This window comes from Triturus cristatus, chromosome 11 (assembly GCF_964204655.1).
Source record: "Triturus cristatus chromosome 11, aTriCri1.1, whole genome shotgun sequence".
In the NCBI taxonomy this organism is placed as follows: domain Eukaryota; kingdom Metazoa; phylum Chordata; class Amphibia; order Caudata; family Salamandridae; genus Triturus; species Triturus cristatus.
This window is the reverse complement of record NC_140594.1, coordinates 480319102-480343340: the sequence shown is the minus strand read 5'-3', so window position 1 is coordinate 480343340 and position 24239 is coordinate 480319102. Positions and strand designations below refer to the sequence as shown.

Below are 24239 nucleotides of genomic sequence, written 5' to 3'. Positions count from 1 at the left end.
CACCGGCTTCATCTGCGGTTCACAGTAGGCCCGGGGCATTTTCAGTTTGCCGTGCTCCACTTTGGCCCTACCAGCGCCCCTCGGGTGTTCACCAAAGTAATGGCAGTGGTCGCAGCTCATCTGCACTGATCAGGGGTGTCCGTCTTCCCCCTACCTCGACGACTGGTTGTTGAAGGCGGGCTCGCCCCAGGCACTGGTCTCCCACCTTCAGACTACGGCCGACCTCCTGCATTTGCTGGGGTTCTCCATCAACGTGCCGAAGTCACACCTGAGCCCCTCTCAGAAGCTCCCTTCATCGGAGCGGTTCTGGATTCGACGCGGTTTTGGGTCTATCCTCCCGAGCAGCGGGTCCGTGATATTCAGGCTCTGATTCCGATCTTTCAGCCTCTGTCCTGGGTTTCAGTCAGGATGACCCTCCAGCTCCTGGGCCTGATGGCCTCCTGCATCCTGCTAGTGCAACATGCCAGATGGCATATGCGGGCTCTGCAGTGGGACCTGAAGTTCCATCGGGGCAACCTGTCCGATCATGTCCAGATCTCAGAGGACACTGCACGACAATTGCAGTGGTGGCTCACGAATCACGATTGGGTCAATGGCAGATCCCTCTCCCTTCCCCAACCCGAGCACACAGTGGTGACGGATGCGTCCCTCCTGGGATGTGGGGGGCACTTGGGAGAGGCGGAGATCAGGGGACTCTGTTCTCCGGTGGAGTCCCGGCTCCATATCAACGTTTTGGAGCTTCGGGCGATCCGACTTGCGCTGAAGGCATTCCTTCCCTTTGTCTGGGGAAGTGTGGTGCAAGTGTTCACGGACAACACCACCGCCATGTGGTATTGCAACAAACAGGGCGGGGTGGGGTCGTGGTCCCTATGTCAGGAGGCTCTGCGCCTCTGGACGTGGCTGGAACACCAAGGCATTACCTTGGTGGTTCAACACCTGGCAGGATCTCTGAACGCCATTGCGGACAAACTCAGCCATCAGTGCTTGATGGATCACGAATGGCTTCTTCACTCTGAGGTGGCGCAAGGTCTCTTTCTGCAGTGGGGAGTGCCTTGGTTAGATCTATTCGCCACCGAAGAGAACGCGCAATGTCATCGGTTCTGCGCGTTGGAATTTCCAAGGCAACTATTTTCGTTGCAAGTGGTCTGTTGTACGCCTTTCCGCCTATACCACTTCTGCCCACAGTGCTGAAGAAGTTTCGGTGCGACCGGGCCCAAGTCATCCTTGTGGCTCCAGATTGGGCACGAAGATACTGGTATCCCGAGCTAATCAGCATGGCGATCGATCCCCCGATCCGTCTGCCTCTTCGGGAGGATCTTCTGTCGCAGCGGCAGGGGACGGTCCTCCACCCAAACCTGTCCAGCCTCAGCCTCCATGCATGGAGATTGAGCGGCAACAGTTAACAGCGTGCCTCCCGAAGTCTGTGATGTCATTCTGGCAGCCAGGCGTCCCTCCACTATACGGTATACGCCTGCCGGTGGAACATGTTTGTGGCATGGTGCACAGCATAGTCTGTGGATCCCCTTTCTGCCCCTCTTTCTGAGGTCCTTCTGTTGCTACTGTCCTTGGCCCAGCAGGGCTCTGCTCTGGGTACTATCAAAGGTTATCTTTCGGCCATCTCCGCCTTTCTAAGGCTTCCAGATCAGCCTTCTCTCGAAGTCTCCGGTTGTTAACCGTTTCTTCAAACACACACGTTTCCTCCAGTGCCTTTCATAATGCCTCAATGGGACTTAAATCTTGTCTTGACCTATCTGATGTGCGCTCCTTTTGAGCCCCTTTATACCGGTCCTTTACGTCTTCTTACTCTCAAGACGGCTTTCCTGGTAGCTATCACCTCTGCCAGAAGAGTGAGTGAGCTCCAGGCTCTTTCTTCTAAACCTCCTTTCCTTTCGTTTCATCCGGACAAGGTGGTTCTAAGTACCCGTCCTTCTTTTTTGCCAAAGGTTGTCACGCCCTTCCACATCGGGCAGGCCATCACTTTGCCCATCTTCTTTCCGCCTCCGCATCCTTGGAAAGAGGAAGAGAGGCTCCACCTTCTGGACCCAAAACGTGCGCTCTCATTCTATCTGAAGCGCACACAACAGTTCTGGGTGGATGATCAACTCTTGTTGGCTACTTGGGCGCCAAGAAAGGGTCGGACTGTGCACAAGCCAACCATCTATTGGTGGGTCATTCTGTGTATTAAAGCCTCCTTGGCTAAAAAGGAGCCTCCTGTGGGGCTGCGTGCCCGTTCTACTCGGGCGACAGCAGCCACTACTGCTCTGGGACGGGGATTCCCTTTGCAGGATATCTGTCAGGCAGCTACTTGGCCTTCGCTGCATACCTTTACCAAGCATTATTGCCTTGACAGCCAAGTCCGGAGAGACGGCTTCTTTGGCCGTTCTGTTCTCTGACTTTCTGGTGTAATCTGTTCGCAGACCCACCACCGGGGTTGGTATTGCTGGGGTATCTATTCTAAGGTAAGGAATCTATCACTAACGTGTCTCTTTCAGATGCACAAGTTACTGCTTGTGTAATGATATATCTGTAAGAGACATTAGTTAGTGATAGATTCCTTACCGCCCTACCCATCCTCCCCATTCTGTGAACTGTTTCTAGGGTTAAGGTCATCCCTTTCAGGGCCCTCGTTTCTTGGCACCAGTGGTCCGATTCTTGCATGGCTCTGCGTTCCTGGCTCGGAAAGTCTTGTACAGAACTGATGTCAGCGTGCATGGGTGGCGCCTAATTAGTCTCCGTTACGTCATCTTGGCGCATACGATGCCAGCGACAGACGCGGAGCCGCACGACACCACCTGCTGACGCGCAGAGGTACTGCTAGCGAAAACTTTCCGGATCCAGTCTGACGCCTGGGGATATTCTAAGGTAAGGAATCTATCACTAACTAATGTCTCTTACAGATATATCGTTACACAAGTTGTAACTTGTGCTTCTGGACCGCGACAAGAAAATGTGATTCAAAAAGAGATTAGAGCATAATAGCTTAGTCCATTTTTGTAATGGGATAGTCCAACTTAATAAACAGAGGATCACATAAGCCTCCAATTAAAAAAATTATATGGATTTATTAATAACCAGAACCAAACTATTTTTACTAGTGAACTCTTCATCAACTGTCCTACTTGATCCAGCTAGCCTACTTCTTTTCTATATTGTATTGATGTTGTAACCCAATTCCTTAGCGTTTAGTTGCATTTCTTTTCTTTAAGAACTTAACCAATTCTAGCTCCCATGACAACTTATGAATTCATGCAGATAATTTCTGCACACCCCATTTAACGTTCTTAAGTTCTACAATTGAGTCATAAGCAGGATACCGAAAGAATAAACGTAATTTCCATAGATGCCCTTTTTAGGGCTCGCGCCTGCGTTGCAGTGCGCAGCACTGCTCGTGCAGCACTGCTCGCTGTATTGGCTTTCGCGTGCTTTTAAAAAAAAAAAAGCCTGCACGCAATTGGGCAAAGGCGGGCGCATGTCCCGCCTTTGCTCCGCCCATTCCCGATGGTGGCCAGCACGCGCAGCAGCGCGCGTTCGCCTCGCTGCTGCGCTCCCTCCCCTTGCTCCTCTGTGGTGCACGCGCACCATTGGTTTACAAATGTGGGTGCTAGTGTGAAGGCTGAAACTATAGCAGTCACAGACTCCCTGGAATACTAGAATTATTTGCAAATACTACCAAAGTCAGATATTGGCTCCTCATACAGGTCATACACTAGGAATACAACTTTCTGCTTTTCTGGGGAATTCAGTGCGAGGGTCAGTCCTTCTAGCCTCAGCTGTCTCAAAGTGTCTATACGCTGCGCCTCAAGCTGTTTCCTGTGTGCCCAAACAGCCTCTCACTGTCTTCCTATGGTGTGCCAGTGCCTCAACTCATAATACTGTCTCCATCCGAATCAAACTACCTTGATGTCTTTGTTCACGTACCTTCCTCAAACCTCCTTATTCTGCTTGTCCACCTACGTCCCTCAAAATACCTCACTCTGTGTTCATTCACCTTTCATGCTACCTGACTATGTTCATGTACCTCCTTAAAGCTGCATGACTCTACCCACCTACTTCTCTCACGCTACCTCGCATGATTTGTCCTTGTATCTCCCTAAAGCCACCTCACATGTTCTACCCGTTTTAATCCCTCAAGCTGCCTCACACTGTCGAGTACCAGATGGACAGACGTATACTGACTGTCTGCGCATCTGTATCAAGCTACCTTGTAGCGTTTGTCCATGTGTCTTTCTCAAAATTCCTAATTCTGATTGCCCACATACCTCACTCAAACTACCTCACACTGTTTGTCCGTGTACCTCCTTCAGGCTTCCTTACACTTTCTGTCAATTTCCTTCCGTCAGGTTATTTCCGATTGTTTGTCCAAATACCTCACTTAAGCTACCTCAGGCAGTTTGGCCACCTGCAGCAGACATGTTCTGGTGGGTGAAGAGGAACTGTGCTCGGAAGGAAAGCGCAGTAGAATTATTTCTATATTGGTTGCCCCTAGTGGCAAAGGCAATAGAAGCCATACCAGCCCGTGGGCCAACGTATGCCCCTATAGAGAGCAATGGACGACATTATATGAACAATCTAGACCGGCCATGTTCTCTCTTGCATGTACCATAGCAAGCAAAACATTGAAACACTGTGCCATTCGGAAGGCGGTGTCACATTAAGGTTGGACTGACGTCTGTAAAAGATACACCAGTGTTTGCTTTTATTATGCGGTGAAACGCCTCATTATACGGCTGCTTGGAAGTGCCCCATTGTCGTGTGACACTGCTGCGCTGGACTTTTTAACTTCCGCCGTCCACCTTGTTGCGAATTGTAGGTAATCTCAGTGAATCCTATTGAGACTATGAGTCCAAGAATGCTGCTGGAAAGCAAAACATTACTTGTCCTCAAGAAAATTATAATGTTCTTGCGCAGTTTTATATTTTGTTGTCCAAAATCTCATTATCTTAACGTTACTTGGGCATGAAATGCATACATTTCATCGTGGATGACTTCTGTTCGTTTTATATTATTATTATTTTTGTAAACTTTGCAGTCCAGTTAAAGGAAAACAGGTAGCAACGTCTTGTATTTAAGGACGTGTGTGCTACACTCCAATAACTGTTTCTTACTTTTGAAAAAAAATGTTGAGCTGCGTTTCACATATTGTCGCGGAAAAAACTGACTTAAACTATCACAACTGCATGGCAAATTTATTTTTCCTGTGTTACAGGAAGCCACGCTTATTTTCATTATCCAGTTTACGGATCCCCCCCTCCAGGAAGAGCACATCCTTTCACAATTGGATGGCCTAATGCGGACAATTTAGGCCTTTGAAGCTCTGTTTCTGGATAATTATGGGCACGGGATTGAGACCCCACTGAAAGAGACCCGAAGGTGTGCTCTTCATTTTGTTTCATTGCACTGGCCCTGAGTGGTGCCATTTAAATGTGCAATGTTGTCAACAAGGGGCATTCTGTGTCATTGGCATCCGTGAAATGAATGGGACAGAGAAGCAGCTAATTACTCATTACCTGACAGCTTTTTTCCAAGAAGCTGAGTGAGGCCCGGCTGACTTGTGGCCTGTCCCATCCGAGTGTGCACTGGGCCCCGAAAGGGACAAAAGCCTCGCGGCCGGCTCCCCACCCCTTTGTGTGGCCGCCTGAGGTGCGATGCCCTGTGATAAGGGAAGCGCACGCCAGTGCCCTTCAGAGACGGTGTGTACCTGCCAGGAACAGGAAGCCGGGCTGGGCCGCTCCTGTGCGCCGCCGAGAGCACCGCAGAGCTCGCCTGCTCTGCAGGTGTGTGCGCACATACCTTCTTCAGGCATTTTGCCAGTTTTACCACTCTGCCGAAACTTGAAAAAACACCTCGAGATGATATGAACAGGCTGCAGCTGAAGGAGCTATAGCAGTCTGGGCTCTACAGGATGAGGCGGGACCGGCCCGACAGCCAGGGACTCAACGGCTTCTCGGAGGACAGGCTGAGGTGAGTGCGCGCCAGGCGGACAGGTGACAGCGTCTCGCAGGACTCCGTGTATCAGGTCTTGGACGTCCATTTTAGCAAGTGCATTCTGGGAGTTGTAGTTTATTTACTTAAGTCAAACCTGTTGAGATGAGCAACTTAATAACTCTGGTTTGTAAAATGAAAGGCAGAGACTGGAAAAACAAGCATTTGCAATGCAATAGGTCTCGCATTACTGAAAGTTTGAGCTAGTGGCGTTGCTTTATTACTTGCAACACCAATAGCTCAAACTTTCAGTAATGCGAGACCTATTGCATTGCAAATGCTTGTTGAATGTTTTGTTGCTTATAGATGAAACTCTTTGTTCCTACAAACACAATGCTTTGATCTCACACATACCAAATTGTTCTTCATGTAGTGCATGTTGCCATACTCACACCGTTATCCAAGATTTTGTTGATGCTCATGGAAATAATTTCTAGCCAATTGATGTACGAGCACATCCTTGATTTTAATTTCACGTGTCCATGTTGATTGTTTTTCTTCGTTGCACCTTGCTGTGTTAGTGTATGTATGTGTATATATATATACACACACGTATTATATACACACACGTATTGTATATACACACACACATATATTAATGTTTGGGGCTTTGCCATTTCTTTAAATGGCAAAATCGAGTTAGCAGTATAAAACTCCCCTTTCAGTCTGCAGAGGCAGACTGGTAGCCAATGGTTTACCATTGTCACACCCAGGGTAGCACGAACAGCGCTGGAGTCCCTGGGCTGACCCTCTAACTTACAGGCCCTGGGTATCATATACTAGTGATTTACAAGTAAGATAGCTTATGCCAATTAGGTAAAAGACCATCAAACATACATAGTTTTATGGTTAGGGCACAGGCACTGAGATCTGGTTAGCAGGCCTCAGTGCGCTCTGAGTCGAACAACCATCAGTATCAATCCTAAAATTTGGGGATGACCATACAAAAGAGACATTTCCTTACACACGCCCAGGCTTTCCAACCTCCAGAGCAGCCATCAATGGTGTTAACATGCAGAAGTGCAATGGGTTGGGGGACCAGGCCTAGTGTCAGCAGAAGGTCAGGACCATACCTAGGGCGATTACCACTGTTAAGGCTCCACTACCTACATTCGAAGGGTAGGAGAAGAACAACAAAACCATGGGAATGGAAGGGTCCCTCTCGATGAGATCTCAATCCACCTGAGTTCTAGCACCTTGCCTTTTCCTACAAGTAATGCATCTTCTTCCCAAGGGGCAGTCCAGCAAAGTTGTCTCTGTCCCAAAGATCCTGCCCAAACAGTTTCTTGTCTCCTCCTTGCTACTCCCTACGCTGTCTTCAACTTTATCCGGGAACAGGAGGAAGGTAGCAAAGTAGGGGGCTCTAATGCTGCAAGACTTATGTTCAAGCTTCAGAGGGAGAGCACAACACATGCGCTCTATGGCTACTGCAGCAGCTGGAGCAAATCAGGTCCCCTCCTTTCCTCTAAGTTGACATCTGTGCTGCATCGAAAACCTATTCTCCCACCTGTCCACCAGCCATGCAGATCGGGTCTCGGTGGCATCCATTGGTATCAGCTGCAATGCCGGCACACCCAGCCCTTGCTATCCTTCAGGCACATCACCACACGCGGGAAAAAATCTTCCACCCTGGGTCCTTCATTCGAAGCTGCAGTTCTTTATGGTTGCCTCCAGAGACCATAAGACGAGCATGTGTGGGGAAAGAGACAGTCTCCAATACCTCTTTGATCACTCCCGCCACCAGCGGTCTATGTGGCTGCAGCGAAGTCGCCTCTACAGTCAAAACAGGAGCTAGTGTGAGCAAGATGTGCATATCATATGGTGCATCATGGTAGATGGTCCGGCAACTAGTGGTAGCTCGATTAGAATGCATCCACCATGCTTGCTTTTTAGACCATGCCCCCAATTTTGAAATACTGCAGATTTTTCAATGGCATGTACATGCTCAGGTCTAAAGTGTTTGAGTGTAATTAGAGTATATTTTTAGTAACGGTTATAAGAATAAAACACAACAGATAAGACCGAAAACAACTGCACAAGCAGTGTTGAGCTCTGCCTCTGTTCTTTCCTGAATAATACACAAACTAATGCATACATTTTTCTCCAATTTGAAAATGAGATTACAGCTCAATTGCACATCTTTCACATTTAGTCCCTATAACTAACTTATCAGGATTATGGATATGTTCTAATGACGGATCGCATTGTGAAAACAGGCAATGAGAAAGAGAAAAGAACAAAGAAAAGCAATGAAACAAATGTAGAAACATGCAGTCTCAAACCATTTATAAGGAACAAACTCCTTCCTGGCCCATTAAGCTTTTGGAAGTGATTGTTCACTTAAATTAAACAAATAGTTTCCTATTTTCTTTGACAGTACTTCGCAGAATAGGGTTTTCTTGCTTTTTTTAACTAATGCATTCGATCAAGGTATGTATCATAAAACTATTTTTAATGACTGAATGGTTTTTGATTTGCGTGATATGGTTAGACAAGTATGGTACTGTAAGTTCTTGGGGTTTTGTAAAGGCCATCCATCCTTTTTTAGGGCTCGCGCAGCGAGAGCCCTTTTGTGTGGGGTTCGAAAATGGAGCCTGGAATCGCACACGCTCGCTTTTCCTTTTGGCTTCTGTGATTGGCCTTTGCGTGTGTGTGTTTCTGAAAGACAGCCCGCAATAGGCCAAAGGCGGGCCCATTGCTCCGCCCATGGCCTATTGGTGTCTGTTACGTGCACCAAAGGCCATGTGGTTTCAATTATCGTGCCCAGACACGGGCGCAATAGTTGAAAACACATGTTCGCTGTGGCACTGTTTTTGTTTTTTATAATAGCGATCACGAAAGCGATCGCTTTCAGTGCTGCTTGTTTTGAATGGGTGTAGAAGTGGGTAAACGGCGTTCTTTAGGTGTTTTAAGTTATCATTGCCTGTGCAGGGTTTTCCAAATGTAATTACGGTTGGTCTCTGGTCCCTTTCGCACCGAAGTTCTTAATCTGCCTCAGAATATCGAATCTGTCATTTTTAACCAGCCACGCTCGGGCAGATTTTACCAGCAGCAGGCACTTGAGGAAACACGCACCTTTTCTATTTTTCTTATGGTATAATGATAGAAATATGAGCACTGTCCCTTTAAGGCATAGGGATAGGTTATCGTTGGATGGGCTTTGTGTGCATGTGCTGATGTGGGTGCAGGCAGCCAGACTGGCTGCGTGTGCAGAGATGTCCGGAAAGCGGCTGTCAATCGATACGAGTGGTGTGAAGTGAATTAATGTGAGGCAGGCAGTCTGTCTAATGGCGTCTAAAGCATACGTTTAGTATATTTTCCATTATGTCAAAATATTGTTTTTGTTTTAAAAGTATTTGTTTCTGTATGGGGGTTATAAAATCTTGAATATTGTCATATTATGCTTGGCTTTAGCATATTCTTATAAGGTCCCAAAGGCGAGACTGATTGCATTGCAAATGCTTGTTGTTACTTGTTTTGTTTTCTCCCCTAGTGTGCCTATGGTTTTTGGATTTCTTTGGAAACTGTTGATTAAATTCCGTAGATTAAAAAATTGGGGTGTGTCATTAGTTTAGCATTTTGTTAGTACTGTCACATGCTTATTGGATAGGACTGAAAAGGGTTTAGAATCCTGGCGAAGTATAAGTGATTTACAATTGTGACCATGTCATATTTTTACATTTGTGAGGTGCTTTTATGAGAAGTATGTCATTATACGCTGCCTTACTTAAAGTTCCTGCAACTTCTGTAAACCTTTCTCAGGTCTAGTAATTCTAATAGTACCAAGTGTGGCACTCAAATCTCTGGGCGGCAACTGAATTGTTACATAATTACCTTCAGTATTCAAAAGACTTTGCTATCCAGTTTTACCCTTCTACCTCCCTTGCACATAGATTAGTAATCATCCAGCAGTTGTTTCATGTGTCGCTGAAGCAATTCATTTTGGTGTGTTTGAGAATTTCTGTATTTTCTAGACAGATTAAAAAGTTTTTTGTTTTTGTCAGGACTGTTTACTGTATATACTAAACCATATATAGCTGCACACATTTCATACTCTGGGTCAAATTGCAATAGTTTTGCTGACTTAACAGTGTGTAGTTGATACAACTGCTGATACATTTTTTCCTGCATGTCATCTAAAACACCTGACTCTGTTCCACATTCTCCTTTCGATTACTTACATCATCTTCAGAAAAATGTTTGACATTTCTACTCATTTTCCTTTTCCAATCCTATATGTAATCCTGCACCCACTTTTCTACTCATTCTTCACCATTCCCAATACTGTTGCCTGTAATTCCCTTTACAATGCTGTTCCAACAATTTGTCATTTTTTGTCAGGGTACATATCATTATACATATAAATAATTGATATTATTATCTGGTTATCTTCTAATGTTACCTTTAATGTGAGCTTATATTCCTCTAATGAGAGCACAAGGTGGTTTAGACAGTTTGCCAAGCTCTTTGCCACTTATATAAGTGCAGATAGCTGGTGCCTTCAGCACCCTTCGCTTTCAGCATTATGGATTGCTTCCTGCACTGTTAAACAGTATTATGATAATACTTCCCAGCTTGTTCACCTCATTCCACAAGAACTGGGGCATCATCTGCTGCTTTCCAATACTGTGTGCCTACATAAAATGTAAATGGGGCATCCTCATGCATGGAGATGGAGCACTGTGCATGCATTCTGTAATTAGTTTTGCAGATGCCATTTATTCAGTGCATATTCTAGAATGACCCAGATGTTCTAGACACCCTTTTCACTGAAATATGGCACTGACGTACACAGCACTAGTTCACTTATGCAGTATTGGCATGGGTTGTGATTTGATACTCCCAACGTTGGGACTCTGGGCCTTTTTCAGTACTGTAATGTGCTTTATTCATTCAAAGAAGAGATCCTTAGGCTCATCACTATTTAAACTTAATTATGGAATACGTTAAGTGATTTCTATTTCATTCACATTCTTCTGCTTAATATCTAGCCATCAGAGAAGCAGATTTGTGGCTGTGGTCCTCCGCTCTTGTTGTAGATGTCAATGTTGTCTGATACCAGAAACTCCATTATTGGCTCTCATCAGGCAAATCCTGGCTGAGAGATGGTCTTGTGCATCTAAACAGTAACAATTGTAGTGAATGCATTATAAAGATCAATCAGTTTCATATTAAATGTATGAAGTTTAAACCACTCACCCATTTCTTCCCAACACCAACCTGTCCTCCTTCTGTAAAGAATTGAAACACACATGTTCGGGGTGTAACTTAAAGATTAACTTTCTTGCCTGTTTGAAACTAAGTTCCGCAGAATGTTATCGAGTACTTTCGGGTTTCACATAAAGCGATCCATTGCATGTGCGACGAGGCCTGTGCTCTACAAATATATTACATACTTAAATAAGTAGGAAATTCTCATGCATGATGACAAGACTACTCGGACTACTTTGGATATGCACACAAATCAATTAACATTACAGAATCCCCACTGTTTTCAGGCAATTAGTAGTTACATGCTCTAGTGTTCTACAAATGTGTATGTTCCAAAGCTACTGAGCAAGAACATGTTTTTATAGATGACTGAAACAGCACTGTAATAATGATCTCTGCTGCTTTGTGCATCTTTGTGTTTACTAAAGACCTTCACATTTGTTCACTCTGTTATGTTTCTTACAGCTGTGGAACAATTTTTTCCATTTGGGAGTTGGCTTTCTTACCCATGATTCTCTTCAGCTGGAGAATTTCTCACAGGAAAAACGCAACAAGATCATCAAAAAGTAAGGAGACACTCCAGGAGGTGTGGTGTAAAAATTGGAAGTGGGGTCTCGACAGGAGGACTGTCTTGGGTTTTCTATCTCAACCAAATTACAGTACCATTTTCACCTAGATGGAAATGCACCTGAAACGATCTGATGCAAGCACCCCTTCATTTTTTTTTATTTTTTTTATAGTGTTAGAAAACAAATTTGACACATCCAACCACAGAACCGAGGGGAAGGATCAGGAAAAGGCAGATGTAAGAGATAGTCAGTTCATAATATTTAATTGCAACTTGGTAGAAAAAACTCAACATCAGCTCTAGCACGGGTACCCACAGTCATTTTATCTTTCTTTTTTAGGTTCAAATAGTTTTATTGAAAGGAAAAAAACAAGATGACCATACCAAGTAAATACTATGAGTCATACAACATCACATTCCAATGTTGTTGCTAAGAAAGTAAAGGAATTGGACTAATAATACACAAGTGAGACATAAAGGATATACTTTAAATGAAACATGTATGCATTTAAGGAATACGAAAGAAACTTATGGAACTATTAGGGAAGTCAGGGTGGTTTGGGAACCTCTTGTTGAGACGTATCTGGTAAAGAGCATCTCTTGGCACTATTATCAATCAATAATGTGACAGGCGACCACAAGTCAGCACGTTTTGTAGCCAATTGAGGGGGGCACAGAAAGGCAGTATCCAACCTGTGATTATGGCATACAGTGTACCGTCATTTTATCTTTCTAATAGATACTTATAAGCACAGATTCAACTTTTGAATCTCCCCAGTGCTGGACTGGATCCGGTAGCTCCTTCACAGTGACAGCTTCAGGTATCAGACTCTGCCCTGCCTCCCGACATGCCGCTATGTACCACCCCTACTCGCTGACCACATTTTCTCTTTTTCTGCATGTTTTGATGCTGATCCAAAGCTTAGTTCTTTTCACTTTCAAATTCGTTTGATTATTCTACTCTAAGCGTTTTTGGCAGTGTGTAGGAATATAACTTCAGAAAATGACATGTTTTAAGCAGTGTTGCAAGATGATGTCTGTTACAGATGCATGCAATATCTTTCTTTGCTGCCTTAACACCAAACAACAAACACATCTTGAAGTCCTGTGACAAATGTTCAGGGAACCAGCTGAAAGCCATTGGGAAGTGGGAAGGCAAAACTAAATTTTGCAGAGCAAAAGACACGAGTAGGTCCCCTCCAAGCCTAAGTTCTGTTCCAGATCTCAGACCTGTTCATCCTCTTTGGGCAAGTCCAAGACAAAATCAAGAGACTAGTTGAGGAAAAATCAGAACAAGACTCTTCGCTGGCTGGAGGCTTCCATTCCAGTGAAAGGTCTCATAATTAGCACTCTAAAAGGCCTGATTCATTTCCACATGAAATCACGTTTAAATCTTCCAATAGTCGTAATATCACGTTGATTTAATCGTTGTCATTCGCTTTTGGTCGCTAAAACAGCTCCCCATAATCCTCACGAGCATGGTACCATTTGCGCATTAACTTTTTTTACTTTAACCACACCCGTACACGTTACAACTTATCGGTTTTTAATCGCTTTTTTTCACTTTTGTCCGTCTTTTTAACACACGAGTAACTATTAGACCTCATACATAGCGCTCATCGTCATCTTTATTGTTTTTCTAGAGTTCCCCTGATGAAGGCTTATGCCGAAATGCATTGGGAATATATAATTAATGCCATAATCTTCGTAATGCGTTTGAAGTGAAAAAAAACGCTCATGATGAATTCGAAATAACAAATAAAGTTTTTCAACATTGAACATTGAAGAATCAAGTACAATCTTTTGAAACCCATTTTGGAGGACTAGTTACGTGCCTGGGGGACACACCCCATGTTGTTGGGGGGTGCTTTTCTACATTTACATACGCCCTAGTTCGGAGGACGAACCCCGGAGCACGGTACAAACTACAAACCACCACTGAACTATTAGGTTGTGCACGTACCAAATCCATTTCATTTTCTGATTCTAGCTTTGACATCTGACACTGATTTCATTCCAGTCCTGAAGTTGATATGCCTCATCTTCCATTAGCCATACTCGTGATGGCTTCCAGGATTTCATCCGTGGTCAGAGGTTTATTTTGTGGTAGTCCATGTTTCAGCCAGGCTGTGGTAATATAATCTAGCTATTCAGATGTGTGTTTTATCGAAGTGCTTTTGGGAAGTGTATATGTTTAAATAGTACTCTGTGAACACCGTCAATATTTTGTTAGTAGTTAGATGAAGTACCCCATTCCCATCTCTCCTGCATGGGATGATGTTACTCTTGGTGTGGTCTTTAAGTAGTAATGCCAGAGTTCTGCTCGGGCTCTCCCCTTTGCCGTATTGGCTGGCCCTCTCCCCCTTCCCCAGAAAACGTACTTCTGGGTCTTTTGCATCTCTAAATGCCAATAGGGTTAGGTGTATTTTGGCCTCCATAGCAAGGTCTGTGTTTAAATTGAGTGCAGCCTCTAATAATTTGAGCTTTTTCTCCTATGTGCACAACTGTGAGTGTGTCATCTGCAGGGTGGTATCCCATTTTGCTATGTAGACCCCCTGTGACATAGGTTTAAACGCTTCCTATACTGTAGAATGTGTATCCACCAAGTCTTCATTCTGTGCAAAATATTCTCTAATTGAACAGGATAACTCTGCTCTAAATCTAGTGTTCTCCAACACAAGGTTGCTTTCTCCCAGCTTCGACATGCAGCTTTACTGAGGATTGTGTGGAGTATCAAATGCTCCTAGCGAGCGAAAGTTATTTGGTGTCCAGAAGCTTACGCCTATCATCTTGCACCATAATGATGAAATCAGTGTAGATGTAATTGTCGGTTCTCTGATACTGCATCGGTCCCCTTAATTTTTCAGGCCCCAGCATTGCATCCCTGTCAAGGTAAATGGGTATGCGGGTGATGACTGGGAGATGAGTCTCACCGAGAACAAGCTTCTGCGCACGCGAGCAGCGAGCATGCTTGACAACATGGCTGTGAAGTTGTCTTGTCTAAACATCTTGAATAGTATATTTTCCAAGAAAAGTTCAGGTTTAGCCATATGTGTCGACTCCACCACACTTGGAAATCTTATGTTGTTGCATTGAGACAGCATCTCCAAGTCTTTGTTTTTGTCTGTCACTGCCAACCGTGTTTCACCAGTAGCTTGTTTACATGATTGGTACTGTTGTCTTCCGAGTCTGACACCCATCGTCCCTACCATCCAGGCATGCATTTAGTTTGTTCAGGTACTCAGTCTTGTGATTAAGCCTGTTCGTAACCATGTCCAGTTTCTCATCAATTGTTCTTAGGCTTTCCTTTACATCTCAGAGCAGAAGTTTAGTCTCCCCATCTGTATGCTAGCCGGATCAAAGGCCAGTTTACTTGTTTGATCTCTGATGCTTCTGTCCTTTTCAAACGACAGCTTAACTTACTTCTGATCAACTTTGTGCAGGTTTGCCCAAATATTGTGCCACATTGTCAGTCCAAATATTATACCTAGCTTTACCAGACTCAATTATCAATTGCTTTGCCAGAGCTCACAAGCACCAGCAAGGCCTCTCTGTATAGTAGTGCCCTGCCTCTTCACAGTCCTTTCACTTTGTTCTCTATTTTAAGGTGCCTATCGTATGGTAATGGGAGCTTCGCTGGCTTGTTGACCTCAGGACAGGGCTGCATGCAAAAAAACAGGGAGACAATAAGTCTCCCATCACTGTGCTTGGCTCATTCTCTCACAGGCAGTTCATCAGGCCTCCTGGTTGGACCTGCCTCCCAGTACAGTAGAGCCTGTGGCATTTGATACTGAGTGAGAAAAACAATAGGGGGGTTGTGATGGGGGGGAGGGGCTGCCATTTAGCTGCAGCCACATATCCCCAACCCAGCGCAGCGCGTGCTTCACACTCGAGCAACAGTTACTGCCAGGTACTCCAGGCCCAAAGTGCCGCACTCTTGGCTTGTTATCAAAATATGGGGGGAATTAGAGGTTAAAGACTAGGTTCACCCTCCAAAAGTACATGAATCATAAACAACCTGAGTTTCCAGGTAAAAAAACCTAGCTTAAAAAATGAGGTGTCAGAAATCAATTTAGTTCTGAGATTCACCAGAAAAGAAAGAAAAGGATTCTTTCTTTCTTGAGTCCCCTCACTCACCAGGGTTTCCCCACGGTGACATGCTTCATCATTGGGGTCCTCCCAGTCCTCTACGGACTGAGGCGTGCTGCGACTTGCGGATTATGTAGGGGCACTATAGTACCAATTATGTGTAGTGCAGGAAAAGTGTAGTGGAGTGGGGTGTTTGTGAGTATTTAAAATAATTAACTAGTGGGCCAAATAATTTTATTCTTGCTCCTAGCTAATAAGATTAAAAACGGGGTAATATGCTGAAGGCCCTAGCTATAATGAGATAGGTGTACCTAGCATATAGTCAACTAGTTTCGAGCTTCCTCCAGCTCTTCCTCAGGACTACACAAAGACCAGCCCTGTGTAAAAACCACTCCTAGTCGACCCGATTAAGGTGCAAATGTGAGACGCTGCGACTAATAAGCATGCGTTTAGAAAATACATACGTAAATAAACGTCAAGTAGTATATTTTAAGAAGCAACAATGTAAACCTGTTAGCAAGAATCCCTCTCGGACCGCCGAGAGGGATTCTTGCTAACAGGTTTACATTGTTGCTTCTTAAAATATACTACTTGACGTTTATTTACGTATGTATTTTCTAAACGCATGCTTATTAGTCGCAGCGTCTCACATTTGCACCTTAATCGGGTCGACTAGGAGTGGTTTTTACACAGTGCTGGTCCCTGTGTAGTCCTGAGGAAGAGCTGGAGGAAGCTCGAAACTAGTTGACTATATGCTAGGTACACCTATCTCATTATAGCTAGGGCCTTCAGCATATTACCCCGTTTTTAATCTTATTAGCTAGGAGCAAGAATAAAATTATTTGGCCCACTAGTTAATTATTTTAAATACTCACAAACACCCCACTCCACTACACTTTTCCTGCACTACACATAATTGGTACTATAGTGCTCCTACGTAATCCGCAAGTCGCAGCACGCCTCAGTCCGTAGAGGACTGGGAGGACCCCAATGATGAAGCATGTCACCGTGGGGAAACCCTGGTGAGTGAGGGGACTCAAGAAAGAAAGAATCCTTTTCTTTCTTTTCTGGTGAATCTCAGAACTAAATTGATTTCTGACACCGCACTCTTGGATTGACCACACACAGGCTGAGGATTGACTGCGGCAGCCACTGACACCCGTGATTGTGCTGCAACCCCAATCTCACATCTGTATTGGGAGGGGAGGAACTGCAAATGTGCAAGTGCTCTTCCGAAGTGCTGCAATTAGGTGGCCACTTGGCGTGTGGCCAGATCTCGCCTTCAGAACACATACTTTCATGTGCCCATCCTGCTGGCCCACAAAAAGTATCTCTGCTTACCACTGGAGGCACATCACTTTCAATTCACCATCTTACCTTTCAGTCTGACATCAGTCCCTAAGGTTTTAACAAAGGTCATGTCAGGGCCTATCTTTTTACAGGGTGTAGATACATCTATTCTTGTACTTTGATGAATGGCTGATGAAGGCAGGCTTGGTTCAGCTAGTCTTGGAACTACCTGAAGGTGATGGTGGAGTTTCTGTCAGTGGGACCAAGACCCATATTTTACCTTTTCACAGGCTTCTCTTTATTGGGCCATACTGGATACGACCTCCATGGAGGCGTTTCCCCTGCCACGAGAGTCCATGATGGTTGACCTATGATCCCGATGTTTAAGGTGCGACCTACTGTGCAGATCTTGATGATTCTGAGACTACTTGGTCTACTGGCATCTTGCATTGTTCTGGTGCCCCTTGTTCACTGGCACATGGCATTTTTCAATAGAACCTTTGGTCCCAGCATGGATGATGCCTTGCAGACAGTAATCAAGAGACAATGACAGTGGCTGAACCTTTTTGATTTCTCTTTGATAGAGGGTGACCTGGTAGGGTCCCTCAACAACAGGGTGGACAATGCTCAGTAAGTGTTGTCTTGTAGATCATGAATGGCAACTGCACCCATAGGTGCTGCAACATTTTTTCTTTCAGTGGGACATACCATGAGTGGATCTTTTTGCTGCCTTCTGAAAACATTCAGTCTTCACCTTTTGTGCTGTATAGTTTCCTCCTCAGAGTTTTCCAGGAGACACCGTTCTCCTTCATTAATATTCTGTGCCCCTTCATTTATTTGCATCCTTGCTGATGTTCCCAGGTTTCCTGAAGAAAGTCAGGCAAGACTGAGCGCTGGTGATTCTGGTTTCCCCAGAAGGGGGCAGGAAGATCTGGTACTCAGAGCTACCGATCCTCAGAATCTGCTTACTGCTTTAGCCTCCAGGGCTGTTCCAAGGGCAGGACAAGGTGTTGCACCCAAGCCTGCACAATCAACACCTCCATGTGAGGAGAACCAGCTAAGATGATCTGATCTGCCTTCACAGTTAGTGAATGTCGTTTTGGCTGCTCGGTGACCTTCCGTGATATGTTTATTTGGGCTGTTGTTTCTAGTTCATCACCTGCTGTGGAGAAGCAGGTTGACCCTCCACAAATGTAACTTGTCTGACATCCTTTTATTTGTGCTGTGTTTGGCCCTGCAGTGCTTCGCTGTGACATTGTTAAAAAATAATTTTTTGGTCCCTTTAGCTTTAATTCATTTGTTTGATCAGCTCCCTATATTCAAATTACCCTTTGTGATGCTTTTCTTCACAGGACTTTCCCACGTTCACCTTTGCCAAAGAAGGAACTTAATTTAGTTCTGACATTCTTGATATTTGTTCCATTCAAGCCTCTTTATAGTGGTTTGCTGAGACTTCCAACTCTCAAGCCTGCAATCACTTCAAGTCCGCAAGCTGCAGACATTGTTAGTCCAGCCTCTTCACATTACCTTCTTCCCAGGCAAGCTGGTGGCTGTCTTGTGCATCCTTTCTTTCAAAACAGGTATCATTCTTCCACGTGGGGCAATCCATTGCGCACCTTTTGTTCTCTTTTCTGTCACATCCCAGTAAGGAGGTGGAAAAGCTACACCAGATGGAACTATGGCGGTCCCTTAGCCTCCACATTACTAGGACGTAGGGGTACTGGGTTGACAATCATCTTTTTGGTGGATTTGTCGATGTGAAAAAAGCAAGGTCAAATTGGCTTTTTCATTGAACCAGCATTAACTGGAGGTGATGGAGAACAAGTAATGTAAGAGGAAAATACATTGGAACATCGATTTTCTTGTTTTCTTTCTTTTCTGCAATCAACTATCTGTTGATCAGATTGTAAAACTAGATCAATAAGAGTAGCAGTAGATGTGGGTCTGTTCACAAATCCAGATCTTAGCAAGTTAAAGGTCTTCTCTTAGACCATGATGCATCATCTATGTCATCTGTCTATTAAGCCACATATAAATATTGTTGGAACTAAATAATGATAACTTGACAACCTTGTCCAGATGATGATAAACCTAAATCGGCCTATTGTTTAGTCTTTTACCTGTCAATACCCCCAGAAACTGAGTTATAAACTTAACATAATTCGATAAACATGAATCATTCTTTAGTATCAATGCCGTAGCCCAATTTAAGGCATCTCTTGTCAAATAGGACAAGCTAAATGAGACGTTGCCACTCCTCTGGTAAGCTATAGTGGCATTTGAATGAAATGCAATTGACTTTGTGCTAAAAAGGATAAGAATTGCTTCAGATCTCCCCTATACTTTTCAGGAGGTGCCAGTTATATTCCAGGAGCACTTGATACCAGAAGTGGAGCATTAGAAGAACCACAATCACTATTTTGTGAGGTGGGAGAAACAACATTACCAAATGGGAAAGCTTATTGTTGTAGGTAGTGTCGGAGCTGTCTTACATTGTAGCTGATTTATTTATCCAACAACATGCCTCTTTCAGCATTAGCAGCTATAAGTTCTCTCTATGTGTTTTCTGTTACTTGCATCATGCTCTGCACTACCAGTTGAATCCATCTTTTGACCTGGCAAATTGTCCCGACTGTAGCACCTACCCTAGCCCGGGTACGTGAAAATGATCGGAGTTTGGTATTACAGGTCTTTAGTCAACGGTGTGTAACCGTGAACTGAACATTCTATATCATGAATTCTATTACCCACACCCACGCACTTACGTCACTGTTCTACGGAGTCTGTCAGGAACCAAAAGGGTCCCTTCATCTCTAACTCACAAGATACTACACTGACCATGGCTAGATTTGGAATCCAAGTAGATATGCCCAAGCCTCCATGAAGCCTAAGATCTTTTGTACTTCTCTAATAACATTAAGCCCTTAGAATCAGGCCCTAGAGAAACAGGGTAGAGGGAAGCGGGAAAGGAGAAAAACTGGAGTGTCAGCTCTGTGGTGTCCCTTATCATCACCAGTAAGTGAAATATATATATGCATTCATCATCATCATCATCAACTTTATTTAAGTTTAAAAAAACATAAAAGCAAGACACAAAATAGTACAATGTTTATATAAAAATAAGTGCTAGCTATTCTGATAGTATATCGGAGATATTTGCAAAATGGTTTACAATTTCAATACATCCGCCTACCTCTTACTATCAGTTCGAAACAATTGAAATCATAAAATGCATGTGCAACCAAGTCAAATAAGCTTTATTCGATTTCTTCAGAGGAAACCATAAAAGCAGAACACATATAAAAAAAAGTTGATATTTACAAAACTAAAAATCGTATAGTTAAATGTGCAGCAATTTTGATTAGAAATGTATTTCTTCCAGCAACAGTCGCTATCGTTAAAAATAATTTATCCTAAAATACAGACACTTCTACATCACCAAAAATTCACAATCGAATGGTCTTTCTACAATTGATTACATTCTTTTAAAAACCTTGCCACAGACAACATTATGTACTCGTTGGATAACAACTGAAGGAATAAAAATGCTGGGCGACGTTGCCTAAACCCAAGCAACCTTAAAATCGGTAAAACCCAAATTTTTCTCTGTTTTTCATAAAATGTACAAAAAACCACAACATGAATTGTTGTCTGCTGTGACGTACCAGTTATAAACAACAAGAAAGTGAGGAAAGGATTAAATGGGGCTATGTTCTCTTCCCCAAGTTAATTAGCAATAAACAACGTGGACAAGCCCACAAAGAAATATGGTCACTTAAGGTGACTCATAAATTTGTACAGGAGCACAGACATCAAGTGGATGTGTAAGAAGACCCCTCACCCACCAACCTAGTTGGTGGCATACTTCATCATTGGGGTCCCAGCTGGGCTGCCAAATGCTACCCAGCTGTGCTACAACGCCTGATTACAGCGGAGCGGGTATTATGATGTGAGGTTAGTGCTCTGTGATGTGAAGAAATGTTAAAAATGTCTCTAAGAAGTGCCCTTATGAAAACTTTAATAAAAGGATCTTAGAACATTGTTAAAAACACAGGCGGGGTACAGTGAAGATAAAGATTTGTACTTGAATATCCCTGGAATAGAGGTCAACTAGTTTCAGCCTTCTAAGGGGTTTAAGAGGCTTTCATCAGGACCAATGTGAAGTGGTTAAAAAGGTGAAGTAGCCGCAAAAGGTGCAATATCAGCATACGTACTAAAGTGTGGTGGGCACGCTGTACTATCTGAAAGAGACACGTTAGTGATAGATTCCTTACCTTAGAATATCCCCAGGCATCAGACTGGATCCAGAAAGTTTTCGTCAGTAGTACCCTTGCACGTCGGTAGGCATCGTCGTGCGGCACCGTGTACGTCAGTGGCGTCATAGTCGCTGAGATGAAGTCGTCGGAGCTACTTAGTCGCGCCGACGCGCACTGATGTCAGATCTTTGTTTTTCCGCGCCAGCAAGCGCAGATCCGAGAGAGAGCGGTACTCATAGTTAATCTTTTAACTTGCTTTTTGAGACTTGTTTCTCTTGTTTTGTCGAGTACTTGACTCCTGGTGCAGTAGGGATGCCCGGGCTAAAGTCCTGTAGGGACTTCTGTCGGACCATGTTGGTGGCGGACCCGCATAACGTGTGTCTCTTCTGCATGGGGCAAGCCCATGACCCCGAGGCGTGCCCCGATTGTCGGGCCATGGTGCCGAAGGCTTTGCGGAGCGTTCCCGAAAGTTGTCGGGAGGCCCACAAATCGGCTCCGCACCGCCCAAGGTCCCGCTCCCATGGGAGGTCAAGGGACAGGTTGCGGGCCGACACCATCATTCGTCGGAATCGGGGACAGGTAAGTCAAGGCGCCATAAGAAGTCGAAGAAGCGACATTGCTCTTTGTCTACCCCTCACCGGTCGCAGGATGCGGTGGGAGGGGGTGGGTGGTCACTCCCCCACGGCTACGGCGGAGGCTCCATTTTTGCTTGTGGCCTACCCACCTTTCCCGAGACCGTACGCGACTTCGTAAGAAATACAGGTATTCCTGTCGGCCATGCGCCGTTTGTTTCTCACATCGGATCCCTCCAGAGCACCTTCGGGCCCCGTGGGGTGGTTCAGCCCATGTGCTGCCGCCTTTGGCCCCGGATATGCTGGCAAGATACCCTGTGGTGCCGTCTGACTCGGAGTCGCTGCAGGCGCCGGGCCTGATGCCACCTCCGACGTCAGGTCTGACGCCGAACACAACGCCGTTGCCTGCGGGGCCAGACTACGTCGACCCTGAATTGGTCTATTATCCTCCGATTCCAATTCCAGGTGGTGAGTTTATTCCCTTTCCCCGGGCCCCTCGTCCTTACTGGCCTCTTACATGGCCGGTGGATGGAGGGGAGTACTGGGAGGGGTCCGAGGACCCTCTCGCAGCTCAATGCGAGGATGAACCGAAGTGGGAAGGTGATATGGAAGGTCAAGGCGATCTGGATTTCTCTCCGCACCCTGGTACACTGTCCCCTGCTTCCATAGCTATGGAAGAGGTTGGAATTTTTTCCGTGGTGTTGCGCAGGGCGGCTGAGGCTCTTAACCTCGAGCTGTCATCGCCAGGCCCCGGGCGACCCCAGTTTTCTCACGCAACACCCAATGCCCGAGAGTCTGGTTGTCCAGGCCTCTGCCAGCACGTTCGCTTCCGCACCTCCGGACAAGGAATCTAAAAATACTGGAGCAGTTTGGGAAAAAGATTTTCACCTCTGCCAGTTCTGGGTTGCGGACGGTGAATACTGCGTGCCTGTTGGGCCGCTATTCCCACTCTGTGTGGGATGCAGTCGCACAGGTGCTGCCTCAGTGTCCAGTGGAGGCTCGGGCGGTGTTCTCCCAAGCCATTACCGAAGGGAGAGATGCTGCGAAATTCACTATCCATTGTGGTCTTGACACAACCGACTCCCTCGGCAGGGCAATTTCCACAACGGTGGCGTCACGCCGTTACGCCTGGCTCAGAACTACTGGCTTCTCAGGGGATGTCAAGAACACGTTGTTGGACATGCCCTTTGATGGCACACCCCTCTTTGGTGACAAGGCGGATAGCTCTTTGGAGCGCTTTAGGCCTCCAGGGCTACGGCCTAGTCCTTGGGTCTTGCCGCCATGTGCGCTCCCTTGGGGTTTGCTTTTCGCTCCTTTTGAGGTCAGGGTCGAGGCGCCCAAACACGTTCCTTTCAGAGCCGCCGGCCTGCGCAGCAACCGTCTCAGCGCAGCTGGGGTCGGGATGCCTGCCGAGGTGGGTCATGGGGCCAGCGAGTGGATCAGTCCACCGCCGCCGCTGCCTCAAAATCTTCCTAGTCCGGTGTTTCAGGCCCACCAGACGCCAGTGGGCAGCAGGATTCGCCGTCACCTCCCCCACTGGCGCACCATCACTTCGGACAGGTGGGTTCTGCAGATAGTCCGACGGGGCTACTCCCTCCCCTTCGAGACTACCCCTCCAGCCATGCCGCCTCAGTACCACCGCATGTCGGGTGATCACTTGGCACTTCTCCAGCAGGAAGTTGCGGCCCTCTTGGCCAAGGGGGCCGTCGAGCGCGTTCCGACGTCAGAAGTAGGCCGTGGCTGTTATTCCCACTACTTCTTGATTCCAAAGAAGGACAAGGGCCTGCGTCCTATCTTAGACCTCCGGAACGTCAATAGTTTCCTCTGGAATGAGGAGTTCAAGATGCTCATGCTTGCTCAGGTCTTGTCTGCCCTAGACCCACAAGACTGGATGGTAGCGTTGGACTTCCAGGATGCTTATTTTCATATCCCCATCCTGCCGGTCTACCGGCGTTACCTGTGGTTCACGGTAGGCCACGAGCACTTTCAGTTCACCGTGCTCCCTTTCGGCCTTACCAGCACCCCTCGGGTGTTCATGTAAGTGATGGCGGTGGTCGCAGCTCATCTGCGCAGACAGCGGTTTCAGTCTTTCCCTATCTCGACGACTGGCTGTTGAAGGCGGGCTCGCCCCAGGCAGTCATCTCCCACCTCCAGACTACGGCTGACCTCCTGCATTTGCTGGGGTTTTCCATCAACGTGCCGAAGTCGCATCTGATCCCCTCTCAGAAGCTCCTTTTCATCGGAGTGGTTCTGGATACAGCGCAATTTTGG

General features: G+C 45.6%; 1 protein-coding gene across 1 annotated transcript in view; it reads left to right on the top strand.

Annotated features, from left to right (window-relative positions):
* The window catches only part of DOCK5 (dedicator of cytokinesis 5), a 923455-nt gene that overhangs the window by 598050 nt on the left and 301166 nt on the right, over positions 1-24239 (top strand). The window contains exon 31 of the mRNA XM_085632878.1: positions 11659-11759. Within this exon, the coding sequence (XP_085489004.1) occupies positions 11659-11759 (101 nt within the window). The remainder of the gene's footprint in view (positions 1-11658; positions 11760-24239) is intronic.